This window comes from Ictidomys tridecemlineatus, chromosome 4 (genome assembly GCF_052094955.1).
Source record: "Ictidomys tridecemlineatus isolate mIctTri1 chromosome 4, mIctTri1.hap1, whole genome shotgun sequence".
Classification (NCBI taxonomy): Eukaryota; Metazoa; Chordata; class Mammalia; order Rodentia; family Sciuridae; genus Ictidomys; species Ictidomys tridecemlineatus.
Window position 1 is genome coordinate 100,840,264 of NC_135480.1, and position 17,533 is coordinate 100,857,796.

Here is a 17,533-nt window from a genome sequence, read left to right on the forward strand (position 1 = left end):
GAGCCACATCCCCAGCCCTTTTTTATATTTTATTTAGAGACAGGGTCTTGCTGAGTTGCTTAGGGCCTTGCTGAGTTACTGAGGCTGGCTTTGAACTTATGATTCTCCTGCCTTAGGCTCTCCAGTCGCTGGGATTATAGGCTAGTCTCTACTTTTAACTCTCTTCTGTATATTCAACATGACACCCTTGCTGCGGTTGTAGGACTGTACATCTGTTCATCTGGCCAGACTTTCTCTACCAGTTATATTGGCTTTCTGAAAGTCCTCTTGTGAGCTAAGCTGCATCTTGCCATAAGTCTTGTATCTGCTCTTCTACCTGACTGCTCTTTCCTTAGTACTTTACATGGCTGGTTTTCTTTTGAATTCTTCAGGTTTCAATTTAGTGTCTTCATTGCTGAGAGGTTTTCCTTGGCCATCCTTGGTAAAGAAGTACCCCTCCACCTTGACCTTCTCTTAGACATCATTTACTTCCTTCATGGCATTTATCAGAAACCTTAATTCTTTGTCTATTTGTGTACTTATTTGCTGATTTTCTCTTCAATTAGAATGTAAGCCCCATAAGAGCAGTGACTATTTTTCTCTTATTCATGGCATATAGTGACTGGCATGTGGGAGGCACTAAAAAAAAAAATGATGAAAATCAATGAATAAATTAGTCCCTGGACAACCAAGTTCTGACTGATCTTTTGAAAAAAATGGTTTTATTTCCTAGTCTGCAGATGTCACTCTCCAAATTCTCCACTGTGATGACTCATATTGGTGATACATCTCTGACCTGGGCTATTATCAACTAAAACATTGATGCCCCTTGTATATTTATTTCATCATTCCTTAGTCCTCCAGCGACATCTTCTATTGGTCATTTCATCTATTTTTTCCTTCCCCAGAAAGGTGAGATACCCCTTTATTCAGTACATAAATTTCTCCTGTTCTCCAGATCTCTTGCAAAAGGATTCTAAGTGCTTGAAGCAAAAGTATTAGAGTTCAAAATATTTAGCAAAATTGAAAAAGAAATAATTCCCTTTATGGAAGAATGGGTCCAGTTGTTGGGAAGAAGGCCTCCCGAGCTTCATTCACTTTCTTAGTTTAGCTGTCTCCCTGCTCCTAGGCGGAATCATTCTTTGCCTTTTCTCTGCTCCTGTCACTTGGTTCATACTCTTATTTGTGTGTTTGTAAGGTTCTTAGGGGCTTAGTTGTCTGTATTTGTTCAGAACATGTTTGTTGACTGAATGATGAGTGCTTTTGCACCAAGCTTTTGCAAATCTTGGGAAAGCTTATCTCCTTCTGGTGAGGTTGCCCTCATCCTGGATGGTTCCGGTTGTGGCTTTTGGGTTCTTCCTGAGTCTGCCACCATAATGAAGCCTTGGTTTCATTTTTTTTTTCCACCTTTGTTAGACTTATCTTTAGATTATATTCTTGGAAATATGGAGATAACTTAAGTTGATTCAGGTGTATCATTTATAAATTGTTTGAGATGTAAGGAAATAATTCTATATGTTTATTATTTATATTTAGAGAAATAATAATTTCTCTTTGAAGAAGATTTTGAAAGTAAAGACAAAATAGAAAACAGATTGATAATGATTTTTTCTTCTCTCCATCCACTACCCCACTTCTCGTCTCTTTTACCTTTCTGCCCTCTTGCCTCTTGCAGAAATTCTTGAATTTGCCCGAGAGATTGGTATTGATCCCATCAAGGAACCAGAACTGATGTGGCTGGCACGGGAGGGCATTGTGGCCCCACTGCCTGTGGAATGGAAACCATGGTAAGTAAGTGGGGGTGTGGGTCACTAATTTGGTCTGTCAGAGGCAGAGGGATCTGGTACTGGAGGTCGGTTTTAATTGGCCATCTTTTCCAAACCTGCCCTCTATAGTTAGGGATAGTTCAGTGCCCTTTCTTTGCTAAGTTGCCTCATGTTTCAGATCTTAGTGTAGGCTGACTTGACAGTCTCTGTGATAGGCTTCAGTACTTATACCTAGCACCACAGTGCTGCTATCCTGGCTCAGGTCCTTTACACCAGCATCTGTTTTGCGTGGGCTAAGGAGGGGTTGTTGTTACTCCTTACAGACTGATAATTTTTTTTTTTTCTTTTTGGGTACTGGGGATTGAACCCAGTAAGCTACATCCTCAGCCCTTTTTTATTTTTTTAAATTTTGAGTCTGAGTCTTACTGAGTTGCTTAGAACCTCATTAAATTGCTGAGGCTGGTCTTGAACTTGGGATTTTTTTTTGTCTCAGCCTCCTGAGTCTCTGGGATCATAGGTCTGTGGCCCTGTGCCTGGTGCCCACTGTTAATTGAACATGACAGTAGTATCTCCTTAGCATGTCCAGAATGGTTGCTGGTGCCAAAGAGTTTGTAGTGAGGCTGTCTAGACTGGCAAAGCATCTCTCTCTCTTGGCAATCCATGGCTCTGCCATCTCTGAATTTGTGTAACCTGTTAATGAATATTTCACATTTGTGGATTCACTGATCTTTTTAGAGCTCTTTGGATTATGAGGAGCACAGCTTATTCAGTTTATCTCAGGGAAACTGGCTTTGGTGAAGAAACAATGGCTAAGGAGAGAAAGCTGCAGGGTACCAGGGTACCATGTCACTGTTGCTCACTCTTTCTCCAGAGGACTGCACTACCACCACTCACAGTGACACTGTTTCCTGTGCTGTATGTCTGCTCTGTCTTTTTAGTTTCTTTTCCTCATTACATGCACAGAGCTCATAAGTTGTCTCCCTGAAGTGAGTGCCATAAGTTTACTTCCTACCTTAGAGTGGATTTTCCTATGATTGTCCCAAACTAGTGCTCAGATGTCTTAGGGGGCTCCCCTCTCAGCGGGTAAGGTGCAATTTGGGAGATAAGGTGTAATCATCTTGTTCTTACCCATATCATTTAATGCGTTGGCTATACTCCAAAATGGCAATTGTTGCATTACTCTTCTAGGCTGAAGGATTGTAATCCTTTTAGCTTTTCTTCACATGGCAGCCTTCTTGTTCTCTTGATCTTTTTAGCTGCCTCTCATTGGACTTTCTCCAGTTTTTCATGACATCTTTCTTGTAGGAAATCTGTCAGCACTTCACATAGTATTCCAAGTGCTGAGGACTCATGATTATATTTATAGGATAACCTTATAGGATAGTGTTTTGTGTTGTTTCCAATACCCAGTCTGAGGGAAGGTAGGAAACTGTTACTGTTTAAGAGCCATCTGTGTGCCAGACTTTGTGCCACTTGCTTTCATGTACTTGCCAGGGTTGTCAGTTTTCATTGTGCTATAGGGGGAACATGAATTGTTTTTCATTTTTTAAAATAATTCATACATGTCATCTTCTCCCTTTCTCAAGGTCATGACTATTAACTGGTAATTCCTTCCAGACTTTTCAGTTCTCTCCACCCCCAGCTCCCCTTCCACACCTTCTAAAATCCACACACCCCACACATTTTTTTTTTAAACCTAAGTGTTTTATACTCTGCTCTTCTATGTCAATTCATGTAGGTCTATTTTTTTTTTTATTGGCTGTGTAGGTATTTTACTTTCCCAAGTCCTGTGGTGCTTGGGGTCGAACCCATGGCTTTGCATATGCTAGGCAAGCATTCTGTCACTGAGCTATATTCGCTACTCAGTTATATCACGTTTTTTAAAAAGTCTTGATTTAGTTAATTACTTTATTATTGAAGGACATTTAGAGATTTTTTTTAGAGTGACCATGTATAGGAGCATCTTTTTCTGAAATTTCTGATCTCTTCCATTGATCTATTTGTCTTGTTTTTACACAAGTACTATTCTTTTTTTTTGGTGGGCTGGGAGGGGAGTACCAAGATTGAACTCAGAGGCACTTGACCACTGAGCCACGTCCTATTTTGGTTTTTATTTAGAGACAGGGTCTCACTGAGTTGTTTAGTGCCTCACTTTTGCTGAACTTTGCGATCTTCCTGCCTTAGCCTCTGAGCCACTGGGATTACAGGCGTGCGCCACCTTGCTCAGCACTATTCTATCTTGATTACTATAGCTTTATAATAACTCTCAAAATCATTTAGGGTAAATCTTTCAACTTTGTTCTCCATTTTCAAAGTGATATTCTAGGTCCTTTGCATTTCCAAATGAATTTTAGAATCAGCTTGTCAGTTTCTTGGTAGGATTTTGATTGGGATTATGTATCAATCAGTTTGGGGACAACTGACATCTTGAGCAATATTGGGTCTTTCAACCCATGAAATGATCTGTTTTCCTTTATTTAGGTTTTCTTTAATATCTGTAAGAAATGTTTTGTAGATTTTTGTGCATGTCTTGCCTATCTTATCAGATTTATGTCTGAGTTTATATTTTTGATGCTTCTATAAGTGGTATATTTTCAATTTCTGATTGTTCATTGCTTTTTTATATGAATAAAATTGGTTTTTGTGTATTGATCTTGTGGTGTGCAACCTACTAAACTCAATTATGTCAGGTCTAGTCGCTTTTAGATTCCATAGGATTTTCCGCAGAGATGATCATGTCTTCTGGGAATAAAGACATTTTCCCTTCTTCCTTTCTTAATCTGATTAGCCTTTATTTCTATTTCTTACCTTACTACACTGACTTGAGCCTTCTGTATAATTAAATAGAAATGGTGACAGAGGACATCTTTGCCTTTTTCCTGCTCTTAAGGGGAAAGCATTCAGTCTTTCATCATTAAGTAGATGTTAGCTGTAGGCTTCTTGGAAATGCTCATTGTCAGGATGAGAAAGTTTCCCTCTATTCCAAGCATACTGAGAGCTTAAAACAGGAATGGATGAATGGTGGTAGATTTTATTAAATGATAAAATCACATAGTTTTCTTTTCTGTCTGTTCATATAGTCAATTATACTGATTTATTTTTGAATGTTTAAATAACCTTATATTCCTGGATAAACTCTACTTGGTCATGATGTATTACTCTTTTTATATTTTATTGAATTTGACTTTGTAAAATTTCATTAGGTATTGTTCCATCTATGTCCATGGGGAAAATTAGTGTATAGTATCATTTTTTTCCTAATATCTGTCTTATTTTAGTATAGGTTAATACTGGGTTCTAAGAATGATTTATGAATTTCTTCCTCTTCAGTTTTCAGGACACATTTCAGTAGGATTGTTATTTTATTCTTCTTTAATTTTTGGGAGAATTTACCAGTGAAATCATCTGGGCCTGTAGGTTTCTTTATGAGAAAATTTTAAATTAAAAATGCATATTCTTTAATAGATATAGGATTATTTAGTACATTTCTTCTTGAATGAGCTTTGGTATCTTATATCTTCCAAGGAATTTTTTTCTCTCATCTATTTGTTTTTTTGGTGGTACAGGGGATCGGCCCAGGGCTTTGTGCATGCTAGGCAAGTGCTCTCCTGCTGAGCTATTTCCCCAGCTCCCCTATCATTCTTTTTTTTTTTTTTTTTAATTAGTTACTGATGGACCTGAATTTATTTATTTGTTTATATGTGGTGCTGAGAATCGAACCCAGTGCCTCACACATGCTAGGCAAGTGCTCTACTGCTGAGCCACAGCCCCAGCTCCTCACTATCATTCTTGATACTGGTTATTTGTATACTTTATCTCTGATTACTCTGGATAGAGGTTTATATATTTTGTTGATTTATCAAAGAACTAGCCTTTGGTTACATGAATTTCACAGTTTTTTTTTCTTCCTATTTCATTGATTTTTCATGAAATCTTTATTATTTCCTTTCTTTGATTTATTTTGGGTTTAATTTGCTCTTTTTCTAATTTCTTACGGGTAACACACTGTTTTAATTGTCATGGTTATATGAGTTAATATTTTGTTAAGGCTGGTCTTTTCTATATGATCTTTAATTTTTTTTTTTTTTTTTGGGTGCTGGGAATTGAGCCCCAGAAGTACTTTTTACCACTGAGCTACATCTCCAGCCTTTAATTTTTTTTTTTTTTTTAAGACAAGATCTCACTAAGTTGCTGTGGTCTTGCTAAGTTGCTCGAAGCTGCTTATGAGGCTGAGGCAGGAAGATCGTGAGTTCAAAGCTACCCTTAGTAAGAGCAAGGTACTAAGCAACTCACTGAGACCCTGTTTCTAAATAAAATACGAAATAAGGCCAGGTGTGGTGATGCCTCCTGAGTTGCTGGGATTATAGGTATAATTATACTGCACACTGCTCCCGTAATCTATTAATGTGGCGAACAACATTAGTATATTTTCTGATGTTAGAACATCTTGAAATTTCCAGAATAAATCCTAATAGGTCATAGAATGCCAGTTTTAGGTAGTGTTGAATTTAGTTTGCTAGTATTTTATTTATAATTTTTGCAGTTATGTTTATAACCATATATTTATTGTATTGACTCTTTCTGATTATCAAGGTGTTTTTGCCTTAAAACATGATTCAGGGAGAGTTTCCTGATTTTTCTTTGTTGGAATACTTTGTTTAGGATAGGCTTTTTTTTTTAAAATATTTGGTTTTAGTTGTAGATGGACATGACACCTTTATTTTATTTTTTTTATTTATTATTTTTTTTATGTGGTGCTCGGGATCTAACCCAATGCCTTATGCATGCTAGGCAAGCACTCTACTACTGAACTACAACCCAGGCCCCTAGGATAGGCTTATTTTTAAGTTTGTTTTTCTATTCTTTTTTGATATACATGACAAGGTGTATTTTGACATATTATACATACATGGAGTATAACTTATTCTAATTAGGATTCCATTCTTGTGGTTATATGTGAGTTTCATTGGTGGTGTATTCATATGTGAACATAGGAAAGTAAAGTCAGATTCATTCTATTATCTTTTCTATTCCCATCCCCCTTCCTTTCCCTTCATTTCCCTTTGTCTAATCCATTGAACTTCTACTCTTCCCCTCCTCCTCTTGTTGTGTGTTAGCATCCACATATCAAAGAGAACATTTGACCTTTGGTTTTTCAGGATTGGCTTGTTTCACTTAGCCTGATAGTCTCCAGATTCATGCATTTACCAGCAGAAATCATAAAGTCATTCTTTTTTATGGATGAATAATATTTTTTTTAACTTTTTTTTTTTAGTCTTAGATGCACACAATACCTTTATTTTATATTTATGTGGTGCTGAGGATCGAACCCAGTGCCTTCCACATGTGAGGCAAGCACTCTACCACTGAGCTACAACCCCACCCACTGAAGAATATTTTATTGTGTGTATATATCACACAATGTGATGATATATGTATATATTTCATAAATTCTTTATCCATTCATTTGTTGAAGGGCACCTAGGTTGGTTCCATAGCTTAGCTATTGTGAATTGAGCTGCTATAATCATTGATGTGGTTGGGTCACTGTAGTATGCTGATTTTAGATCCTTTTGGTATATAACAAGGAGTGGGATCACTGGTCAAATGGTGGTTCTATTCCAAGTTTTCTGAGGAATCTCCATATTGCTTTCTAGAGTGGTTATACCAATTTGCAGTTCCACCAGCAATGTATGAATGTATTCCCCCCCCCCCCCCGCCCCCCGCAATAGGATAGGGTTATTTGAAGATTTGGTAAAACTCATTTTGGGCCTGTGTGTGTGTGTGTGTGTGTGTGTGTGTGTGTATAAAGTTTGACAATTCAATATTTTAATGGCTATGGGCCGATTCTGGCTTTCTTGAGTCAATTTTGGTAACCTGTTTTTTATTCTGGGAAATTGTCTTTTTGGTGTAGGTTTTAAACTTTATTATCATCAGTTCTTAATTTTCTGATATAGTTTTAGAATCTCTACTGACTCTGTAGTTACTTCCCTTTTCATTCCTGATACTTTTTGTCATCTCCCTTCTTTTTGAATTTTTTAGAAGTTTGTAAGTTGTATTAATTTTCTCAAAATCAGCTTTTTTGGGGGTTGAACCTTCATATTTTATACTCCATGTTTCTTAATTTCTCATTTTAAGAATTTCTTTATCTCCCATATTGCATTCTGGGTTTCCTTAGGTATATTTTATAATTCATTGTTTTTTTTCTTTTGTACCAAATCTATTGTTTAACTTACTTTTTTCTTTTTTAATAGAACTTGTAGGAATGAGGAGTTATTATGTTTTTATTTATTTTTGCAGCACTGGGAATTGAACCTGGGGTGCTTTGCCAATGAGCTCTATTCTCAACCTTTTTATTTTTTATTTTGAGGTAGGGTCTCTTCAAGTTGATGGTGATCCTTCTGCCTTAGCCTTCCAAATAGCTGAGATTACAGATGTGTGCCATTGCACCCAACCTTTCCTTTTTTTCTTTAGAATTCTTTTCTTTCATTATGAATTCCACCCCTTTTATCCTTGTCATAATTTTTTTTTTTCAGTGCTGGGAATTAAACATAGGACCTTGTATATGCTAAGCAGACACTCTACTACTAAGTTATGTCCCCAGCCCACTATAATAATTTTAAATGTTATTTTTAGTTTTCTTTTGATTGTCCTAGTTATGTGATATACTGATTCTTCTTATTATTATATCTTCTGATTTTCCCTCATGTTGAACTCTTTTCTCACATGGTTTGTAATTTTTATTGTGAATTTTGTGAATTTATTTCCTATGGGAATTATTTTCTGTGAGAGTCTCCTTCCTCACTTGTTGAGTGCCTTCACAATTGCTTCTCCCAGGGGTTTTTCAGTAGTTTAAGACTAAAGTTTTGTATTAATTTCCTGACTTGGCATGTTTTGGATTCTATGTTTATATGTCCTGAAGTTTCAATTTGTCATAAGATCTTCTCTGTCTGTCTAGATCCTAGAGTGAGCCCCATACTCATTTGCTACTTCCATGACCTACTGGTTTTTTTTTTTTTTTTTGTGGAGTTAGTGTTCTTAAGAGCCCCAGATACATGAAAGGGTCCCAGTTCTAATTACCAAATTAATCAAGACTTAAGGCCACATTTCTATCCCTAAATTAACATTAAACTCCAATTTCCTGGGACCTATATCCAAATCAGATACCAATGTTGGCTTCTCAGTTCTATATTTATTACTAGGGCTTCTGGGTTTCTGTTTCTTGCACCTGAGAATTTTTCTTTCTGGTTGAGTTTGAAAAAAAGTTTTTTGTTGTTGTATTATATATTAGTCCCATTTTTATCTTTGTTGGCAGGGAAATGTCATCTATTTCCTTCAGTTTAGCTAAGCATGTTGCTTGAAGTTTTGCATGTTTCTTTCAAAGAAATTTCTGGAGCTAGGGATGTAATTCATAGTAGAGTGCTTGTTTAGCATGTGCATATTATTAATTAAAATTTAGCAGTCTTTCCAATAACACATTTTAGTATTCATGTAGAAATATTATCAATTAAAAAATTGCCAATCCAAAATCTGCCAGATAAATTAGTCTGTCATTCTTAAATTTGGCCTTCCATAGAGCTTTAGGGCATGGATGGACACATGCATCCAAGTTTTTTTGTATCTGTGTAACAATAGTGGCCTTTACTACCATTTCCATTTGGATCATCATTTCTATCTGATTCTAGGCTTTGTTTTTTCTTTTAAAGCCTGTTTCTTGCCTATTACCAAGTTAAAAAAAAAATCAGTTATGCAATGACCCTAACTCTCAGTGTCAATTTTCTGTTATTAGTCTGTTTCTATTACTATAATGAAATACCTGAGGCTGGGTGTCTCATACCAGCTCAGGGATCCCATGAGAACTAACTTAATGCCTTCTAAGGAAAGTTGCTCCAGTGATGTAACCCTCTTCCACTAGGCCCCATCTCTGAAAAGTTCAACCACCTCTCAGTATCACCACACTGGGGACCAAATTTCCAACTCTTGAACTTTCCAGGGACAATATACATCCAGATCATAGTACCCCTGATATTTCCCTGTCTATTTCTGGAAAATGTTCCCTTTTATTTGAATTAAAGATTCAACTTGTCAAATTCATAAGGAGCCTTATTGGGATTGTATTGGATTCATATATTAATTAGAGATAATTGGCATCTTTATAGATTTGAATCTTTTAGGGACAATTGTTTTTCCTTTTTCAGTAAAGCTTTGTAAAGATTTTACACGGTTTATACTCATTCCTGTGTATTTTATCTTTTAAATTGTTATTGGGGATGGGATTCTTTTTCCTGTTCGCTGTCCTAATAGTTTATTGTTAATTATTAATCTGTTTCAACATGGACAAGTCCAAAATAAACCATTTATTTTTATTTTGGACTTGTCCATGTTGAAACAGATTCTCCTCCTTTATTTTCTTCTATTGGGTTCCCCGCTACCTTGGGTTATCACTTCTTGTGAGTTTAGAATCTTCTACAAAACCAGAGCTTTCACATTTTTCTTCTTCATACTCTTATTAAATATTAAACAAGGTCTACTCTATTCTTAGGTTTCATAATGTTTATATTTCTCCATCTAACTAAAACCAAATTCATTTCTATTCCAGTCTAATATTAATTTCCTGGAACTACAGTGATTATATGTCTTCATCTAGAGAAATCCTTCAGTATTTCAGTCCATTGTTCTATATCTAAGTGAACTCCTTAATCTTAGCCAATGGTGCCCTTCGCCCTTCAATTTTGTGTTCATTCTTTTCCCTCCTATCTCCCTGCTTTCCTCCTTCTCTTCCTCCTGCCCCCGCTTTTTTTTTCTTCTTCTTCTTTTTGTCCTAAGTAGCCTTGGCCCTGAGCAGGGACTAACTTCTGAATTCTGCTCATCCCCAGCCAGGACATCACAGGTGATATTTATTATTTCAACTTTGCCAATGGGCAGTCCATGTGGGACCATCCATGTGATGAGCACTATCGGAACTTGGTGATCCAAGAGCGAGGGAAGCTGTCAACTTCTGGGGCCATTAAGAAGAAAGACAAGAAAAAGAAAAAGGAAAAGAAAGAAAAGAAGGACAAAGAGACCTCCCAAAGTCCCCTGGTGAGTCAGTGGGTGCCAGCTTCTAGAGAGGCCAGGGTTGAACTGAGGGGATAGGGGGAGCCTGTAGTTGTCTTCAGCCAAGAGGTGAAAAACAACAATAACAATACATTCTTGATGCTACATCTTCTAATTTTCTTTCAGCTTCTAGCAGTCATTACTATTTTTAAACAATTCTTTCTCTTTCCATGGGAACCTGGGTTACATAATGAGACTGATGAGAGTGCCTGCTCTGCCATATATCGTTGACGTTTTTCGGTAGTCTAAGAGGTGATGGCATCTGCCGCTTTGGAAAGTGGGGATGGGGGACAATTGATAGAAGCCAGTGGGCCTAGACAAGTGAGTGCTTTCTCTTCATGCAGAGTCAAGCTTTTCTAGTGTGGGCTCATCATTTGTCTTCAAGTGGTGTGAGTTAAGTTATCAGAATACCAGTACCTTCAAGATTCAGAAGCAAATCTTTGTGCTTTTTTGCATTTATGGCTTGCTTTTTTTCTTGGTGTCTTTGCTTAGTGGTGGGTAACAAATTTAATTGCAGTGTGATCACCATGGTCTTGAGTAGCTTTTGTGCTGAGTTCAAAGTGCTCTTATCCATTGTTGTTTTATTTGTCTCTGCAGCGTGTCTGAACTTATGAGGCAGAAGTTATTACCCTTGTTTTATAGGGAGAGGAATGGAATTGGAGCTTTACAGGAGTGAGACCTGAGCCCTCCCTGTCTGCTATTGGTGCTGCCACTGGGCCTTCTTCCTTTACCCATGCCTGGAACCTGTGGGCGCATTGAGGAAGGAAGGCTCATGGAAACTCAGTTCAGCCAAATGAGGAGAATATTTTTCCAACCTTCTCTGTGTTCCAGTTGTTTTGCCCTATTGTTTATAGTTTTTATTTCCTGCCAAAGTCTGGTGCTTACTTCTCCATGAAGATTTTCATCTTTTTTTTTTTTTTTATGCATGCTAGGCAAGGACTCTACCACTGAGTCACACTCCCAGCCTGTTTTCTTTCCTATGGTGTCAATTCTGGTGCTGTACAGTTGTTGATTAACTTAGCTTCTTTATCATGTTCAAGCTTTGTTGATTACCCCCTCTCCCACATATCACTCGTGGTTCTGAGAAACTAGATAACAAGTTCATTTCTCTAGATAGAAGAGGACAGTTAATTTCCAAATAGGTTGAATTTTAAAATCATATGTTTGAGAGGCAAAAGGTAGGTTTTTACTTTCGTGAAATTATTTGAAATGATAATCAGGCATCCTGCAGGTGCTGACATGACTGAAGGTGGTACAGGGAATATAGTGTGGGTTCTGGGGAAGAGGCTTGGTGACAGACTGAGTCCTGGGTGTGTGTCTGAATTCCTGGAGCTCTCTGTTAAAAAGACCTCCTACTGTGATTTCAAGAAATGAGGATGACTGGACAGCCATGAACCATCAGTCTGATTCTTAGGGCTCAGGACAGGTACCTCAAGCTTGTCTAGGGGACAGACTTGGTGGGCAACCCAGACTTAGGTGGCTTGGGCCCTCTGGATGTGTGCACTCTTAGCTGGGTGTGTTTAGTGTGAATGTTAGCAGAGAGTGGTTATTTTTCAGTGTTTTTTTCTATGACTTTCTGAGTATCTCACTGGACTGAGTTTCCAGGGTTCAGGGCACTGGTTGTTTCTCCTCTTCTTTTCCACTTAGGCAATTTCTAGAAGTCTTTGGCAGATTTTATAAAATTAACCAATCACAGAACTTGAGAGCTAGATTGCATCTTGGAGATAACCTGGCTGGTGATTTTCAGAGTTTTGTTAATAGTAAAGCCTTGTTTTCAAATCAGTTCTCTATAGAGGTTCAGCTTATCAAAAAAGAAATGAAGCTGCTCTGGTTGAATTTGGGAATGTAGGTCTGGGTGATGCCTTTTCTTCGTCACATGCATACTTTATAGAGCTCTGCCTGTGCTGAGTCCCTCAGGTTCCATGGATTATGGTTTGCAGGAAGACATTGATTTAGTCCAGCCTGCTCTGTGTAAAGAAGAAAACTGGAGCCCAGAAAACAACATTTTCAGCCCAAAGGAGTTTTTAGCTTTTCTTCCCTCTTTTGATTTCTGCTTTACTTTAAATGGAGGGTGGTTTTGTGCTAAGTGCTTAGCAAGGGCTAAAGTAGCAAGTATAAATCAGAAGTGCTTTGTCTTAGTTTTCTCTGCATGTTTATATATCCATTTAGGAAATACAGCCTGATCAGGGACTTCTACCTTCTTCCTCCTTTCTTCGTGGCCCATCCCCTCTCCCAGCACCTGGGCTTGCTGATTTGGACCTAGACCAAGAGATGCAGGCTAGAAGTGAGGGCTCCTTTAAGAAAGGGAAGAGCCCATACATGCTGGGTGACACCCCTCGGCCTCTCATGGGTGCCTTCCCCAGCAAACTGCAGCCACTCTCCAAAAATCAAGCTTCCCGAACCCACCAGATCTTTGCCGATGTGGAGAAAATCTTAGGCAGGGCTCCAGCGCAATGCAGGACAGAATTAGCTCATCAACAGGGTCTGGAGACACCCCAGAAGGCAACAGAGAAAATCTACCTGGGGTTTTCAGACCCTGAAATAGAAGAGCTGGAAATGAGGACCAGACAGCAGAAACCTGGTGCCCTGTGCCCTCAGAACACTGGACTCTGGAATGAGCAGGATGTGTTAGAAAGCAGGAGCCAGACCCCTGTCCACTCTAAGCTTTCTGAAGCCATCAAGGACTCACAGCTAAAAGGGGAGCAGCACAGCCACAGCATAACCACACTGAGCTCCACTGGCCCTGCAGGGGACAAGGGTCAGAGCCCCATTCCCTTACTATCCCCTGAGGAAGAATCCTCCCTGTCCCAGTGTTCTTCTGACCATATGCTGCCTATGAAAAATAATAATCTCTTTTTATTAGATAACAGCCCAGCTAAAGACCTGAACTGGCAGGGAATTCCTGGGGAAGGTGGGAGCCTGGGCAGGGGGAGGCGAAAGAGAGAGTCCCCAGGACTGTGGATGGGACAAGTCTCCAAGCTTGTCAACAAGGATACCCCAGGGAGCTGCAAGGAGACAGAGACTGGTATCCCTGAGGCTCGAGGGTCCTTAGCCAAAACTCCACTGCAGGGACTCTTCATAATACCACCGGATACTGGGACATCAGAAGCAGCCCAGAACGCCCTTATTGGGGCTCCTACCAGTGAGAAGAGATACCCTACAGGGTCTCCAGAGCCCCCCAGTGAAGATAGGAAGGCGAGTGTATCTGGGGCTGATGTGGAGAGCATCAGTGGCTGCAGCAGCAACCTGGCCTTGCATCTTGGCTCTCAGATCCTGGGTGAGGTAAACAACTTCCCTTGGGACCTACAGAGCTCCCGTGGATCTATGCCAGGTATGGGTCAGGGAGGCCCTGGGCTCAGAGATCAACATGCCTGCCCATACATGGTGCCCCAGTTGTCCCACATGCAGAGCTCTGCTGAAGAGCAGTCAGAGAGTGACGACTACTCTGAGGATCAGAGGTTCTACCAGCACATCCTTCAGATGGTCAAGATCTCTAGGCGGCTGGAAGGCCTGGGGCTGCCTGAAAGCATGCAGGAAATGCCAAGCAAAGACATCGCCAGCATGGTCTGTTGCATGGCTGCTGAGTCTTCCAGGATGTCTAGTGAGGGTGAGCAAGAGGCCATCAGAACCATGGAGAGGGACTCAAGGTTTCTGGTTTGGGGGCCAGAGCTGCTGGAACATCCTCAGGAGTTAGCCCTTGGTCCAGCTGAGCAGGAGGCCCCTCAGCAAGCCCATTGCCAGCCAAACAGCAGCCCCTTCAGGCAGGGGATAGTCGAGCTGAATCCCAGCAGAGGGCCTGCTGCAGAGCCAGGCAAGATGCAACTTCTCAACCAGGTAGGCTACTTAGAATGGCCTGAGGCCTGAGGCCTCTGTGAACTTATCAGGGAGGGAGCAGGTGGAGTCGTCGCCTTACCATATCCCTCAGGTCTGCTTTCCTGTCCCTCACTCCCCTTGGTAATTCTTGGTCCCTTAATTACCCAGATGGCTGTTTTTTGGCATCACATGCATTTCACTTTTCTTTTTTTTTTTTTTTAAATATATTTTAGTTGTTGATGGGCCTTTATTTTATTTATAAGCGGTGCTGAGATTCACACATGCCAGGCAAGCACTCTACCACTGAGCCACGATCCCAGCCCCTCACTTTTCTTTTATGCAGCGTCTCACGCATGCTAGGTAAGTGCTCTATCACTGAGCCACAACCCCAGCCCTCACATTTCTTTAACCCTAACACTCACTTGCAGAATAGGACTAAGGGAATATGTGACTTCCCTTCCCTGGATATAGCTGTAATTCTTGATTGTTAACATGCTATGAAGGTAGTATGTTCTGGGGTGGGCAAGGTGGTACTGATCCTGACTCTGCACAGGATGTAGGACCTCCTGTGATTTGGGAAGCCTTTCTTATCAGCTGATTCTAGAGAGGGATGCTCCCCAGTAGGCACCTCACCTCAGAGCTCTGAACTTGTGCCTTCTTGGCAGCATACAGAGCTGGAGAGTTAATATTCTCATGAAGAACTCAAGCCCATGATCTCCTTCTACAATATGGTGAGCTGCTTCTGCTCCTTGTCTCCCAGAGTGCCCAGAATACTACTTGACTAACCTGTGTTAGGCTTGTGCAGATCCTGTTTATGACGTTACTTTCTTACCTAAGGAATTACCAAAGGACTGGGCTTGCCCTCTCTTTCTGACCCTTTGTCCCTTTAAAGAGTCATCATATTTTTCATAAAGAGGTCCAATTGGATCAGAGACCGTGGGTTTCAATCTGAATTTCCTTGGCTATTTTGCTGTGGCCCAGATGTGGCTTTACCCAGTTGTTCCCTTTGGTTCCTAATTGCTGGCATGCACTGGTTCTCTGTTAGCTCTAATAACTACTACAGCACTATAAATATCGGATAGGCTGCAGATTATCCTGAAAGTTTTAATTAGCCCGATGGCAATGAGTTTATCTGCTCTGAAGGACAATGCCATGCATGGCTCCATACTCCAGAGTTAATGGCTATCTATAGAAGATGATCAGCGAGGAGCCAGGAATGTATAATTTCCCTGCTAACCACTGATTTAGTAAAGGCCTGGGAGAACAAAGCCCTCAGCATGCCCGTCTCCCTCCCTCGAGCCCCCAGCACGTTAGCAAATTAACCATGTTAGGAGTCTGTAATTTTCCATAAATACAGTGTGGGAAGAATTTCACTTGCTGATATGCTGGAGCTGGTTGAGGGACTAATGGCAGGAGGAGTAGACCCCGTTTGCTCATAATTCACTCAGAGAAGCTTTCCTGGGCCTCTTTTCTGCCAGAGTCAAAGGTGGTACAAAATACTGTCTTAAAGATACCACTGGGTTCTAGTCCCATCTCTGCTCCTCTCTGGCCCTGTGACTTTGGGCAGGGTTCTTGGCCTCACCAACCTCTGTTTGCTGACATGGGGTCAATGGCAGAAGCCTCCTCAGATTGTGTGTAAATAAAATGAAACTTTGCATTTAAGGTGTTTAGCCAATACCTGGTGCTCCAGCATTGTTGGCTAATTCTATGATGATCAGCTTCTTTTTTCTCTAACCAAGATCTTCTACAGCAGATCATATGATGGGGGAGCTACAGAGGCTTAGGAGTGATTCTCACCTCATTTCGTGCTGAGTATCTGATAACCTTCCCTGTGCAGAAATAGGCCCTGCTAGGACCTATAGGGTAGCCTGGCCCCTGTGCTGAGGCTGTTGCCAAAAAGATGGTAGATCTGAACTTCCTCAGCCTGCCCATCTCTGGGTTCTCTTTTTTCTTTCAGTCCCTGTGGGATTGGAAAGGAATGGAATTTCTGCTTTGTTTCATACACTTTAAGTTTGAGAAGTGACTCTTGAAGAGCTCTTTATAAATTGTATCCTGGTTTCTGCTTTTGCTAAGCCCAGTTGATCATATGTGAATCCCTGTAATAATAGCAATTCCCTAAAGTTCGTATAGCCCTAGACCACTCACAAAAGCTCCTTGTATTCATTATCTCATTCAAGCTGCTCAACAAATGTTCTCAGAGGCACAGCATGTACCCTCTTAATCTTGCAGATGCATAAGCTAGGAATCTATGAGTAGCCATGGGGCTCACACATTCTTGCTCCAGCCTAGTTTACTTTCCTCAGTCCTTGCTGGCATGAACCTTTGTGAGAACAGGGAAAAGAAGGGACCTGGTCAGGCCACTGCTGCCCCTTGTCAAGGCTCCATCCAGCCACCTTCTTCATCAGTGGAGTGGGGAAAGAGTTCAACTTTTGTTGCTCATACTTAGTGTTTATTTTAATTAAAATAATACATGCCTTTAGTAAAAGATCAAGTCAAATAGAATAAAAGATATAATAAAGTACAGCAGTTTTCCCGTGTGCAGAGCCCGCTCTCAGAGGCAATCACTTTTTTCCTGTTGTCTACCTCCATCTTTGTCAATAATATGCTGAGATTGCTTTTTCTTAACTCATCAATTTCAAAGTTTATCTGTTGAGACTTCTCCTTCTGGTAGATGAGGGTTTTGTCTCTGTGCTCCCTTCCCACGTACTTCCTATACGGCTTCTGAAAGGAGAGCAGAACCCCATGCAGCATCTGCCAGATGTAAGAGGACTGTTTATGTGAGATGGCATTCGAGTTATGAGAATCAGGAAACCAGCCTGTGATTTCTCACACAGTTGGCACAATGGTAATTTCTGGATGTTGTGTTTCATTAGCAGCCT

The 17,533-nt window shown here is 40.2% G+C and overlaps 1 protein-coding gene across 8 annotated transcripts in view; it reads left to right on the forward strand.

Annotated features, from left to right (window-relative positions):
* Nucleotides 1-17,533, forward strand: part of Cep164 (centrosomal protein 164) — a 65,032-nt gene that overhangs the window by 9,781 nt on the left and 37,718 nt on the right. For 7 of the 8 annotated variants that reach the window (XM_078047065.1, XM_078047068.1, XM_078047066.1 and 4 more), the window contains exons 3-4: nucleotides 1,655-1,766; nucleotides 10,622-10,826. In XM_078047065.1, the coding sequence (XP_077903191.1) occupies nucleotides 1,655-1,766; nucleotides 10,622-10,826 (317 nt within the window). The remainder of the gene's footprint in view (nucleotides 1-1,654; nucleotides 1,767-10,621; nucleotides 10,827-17,533) is intronic. The other variant, XM_078047070.1, reaches the window with a different exon arrangement.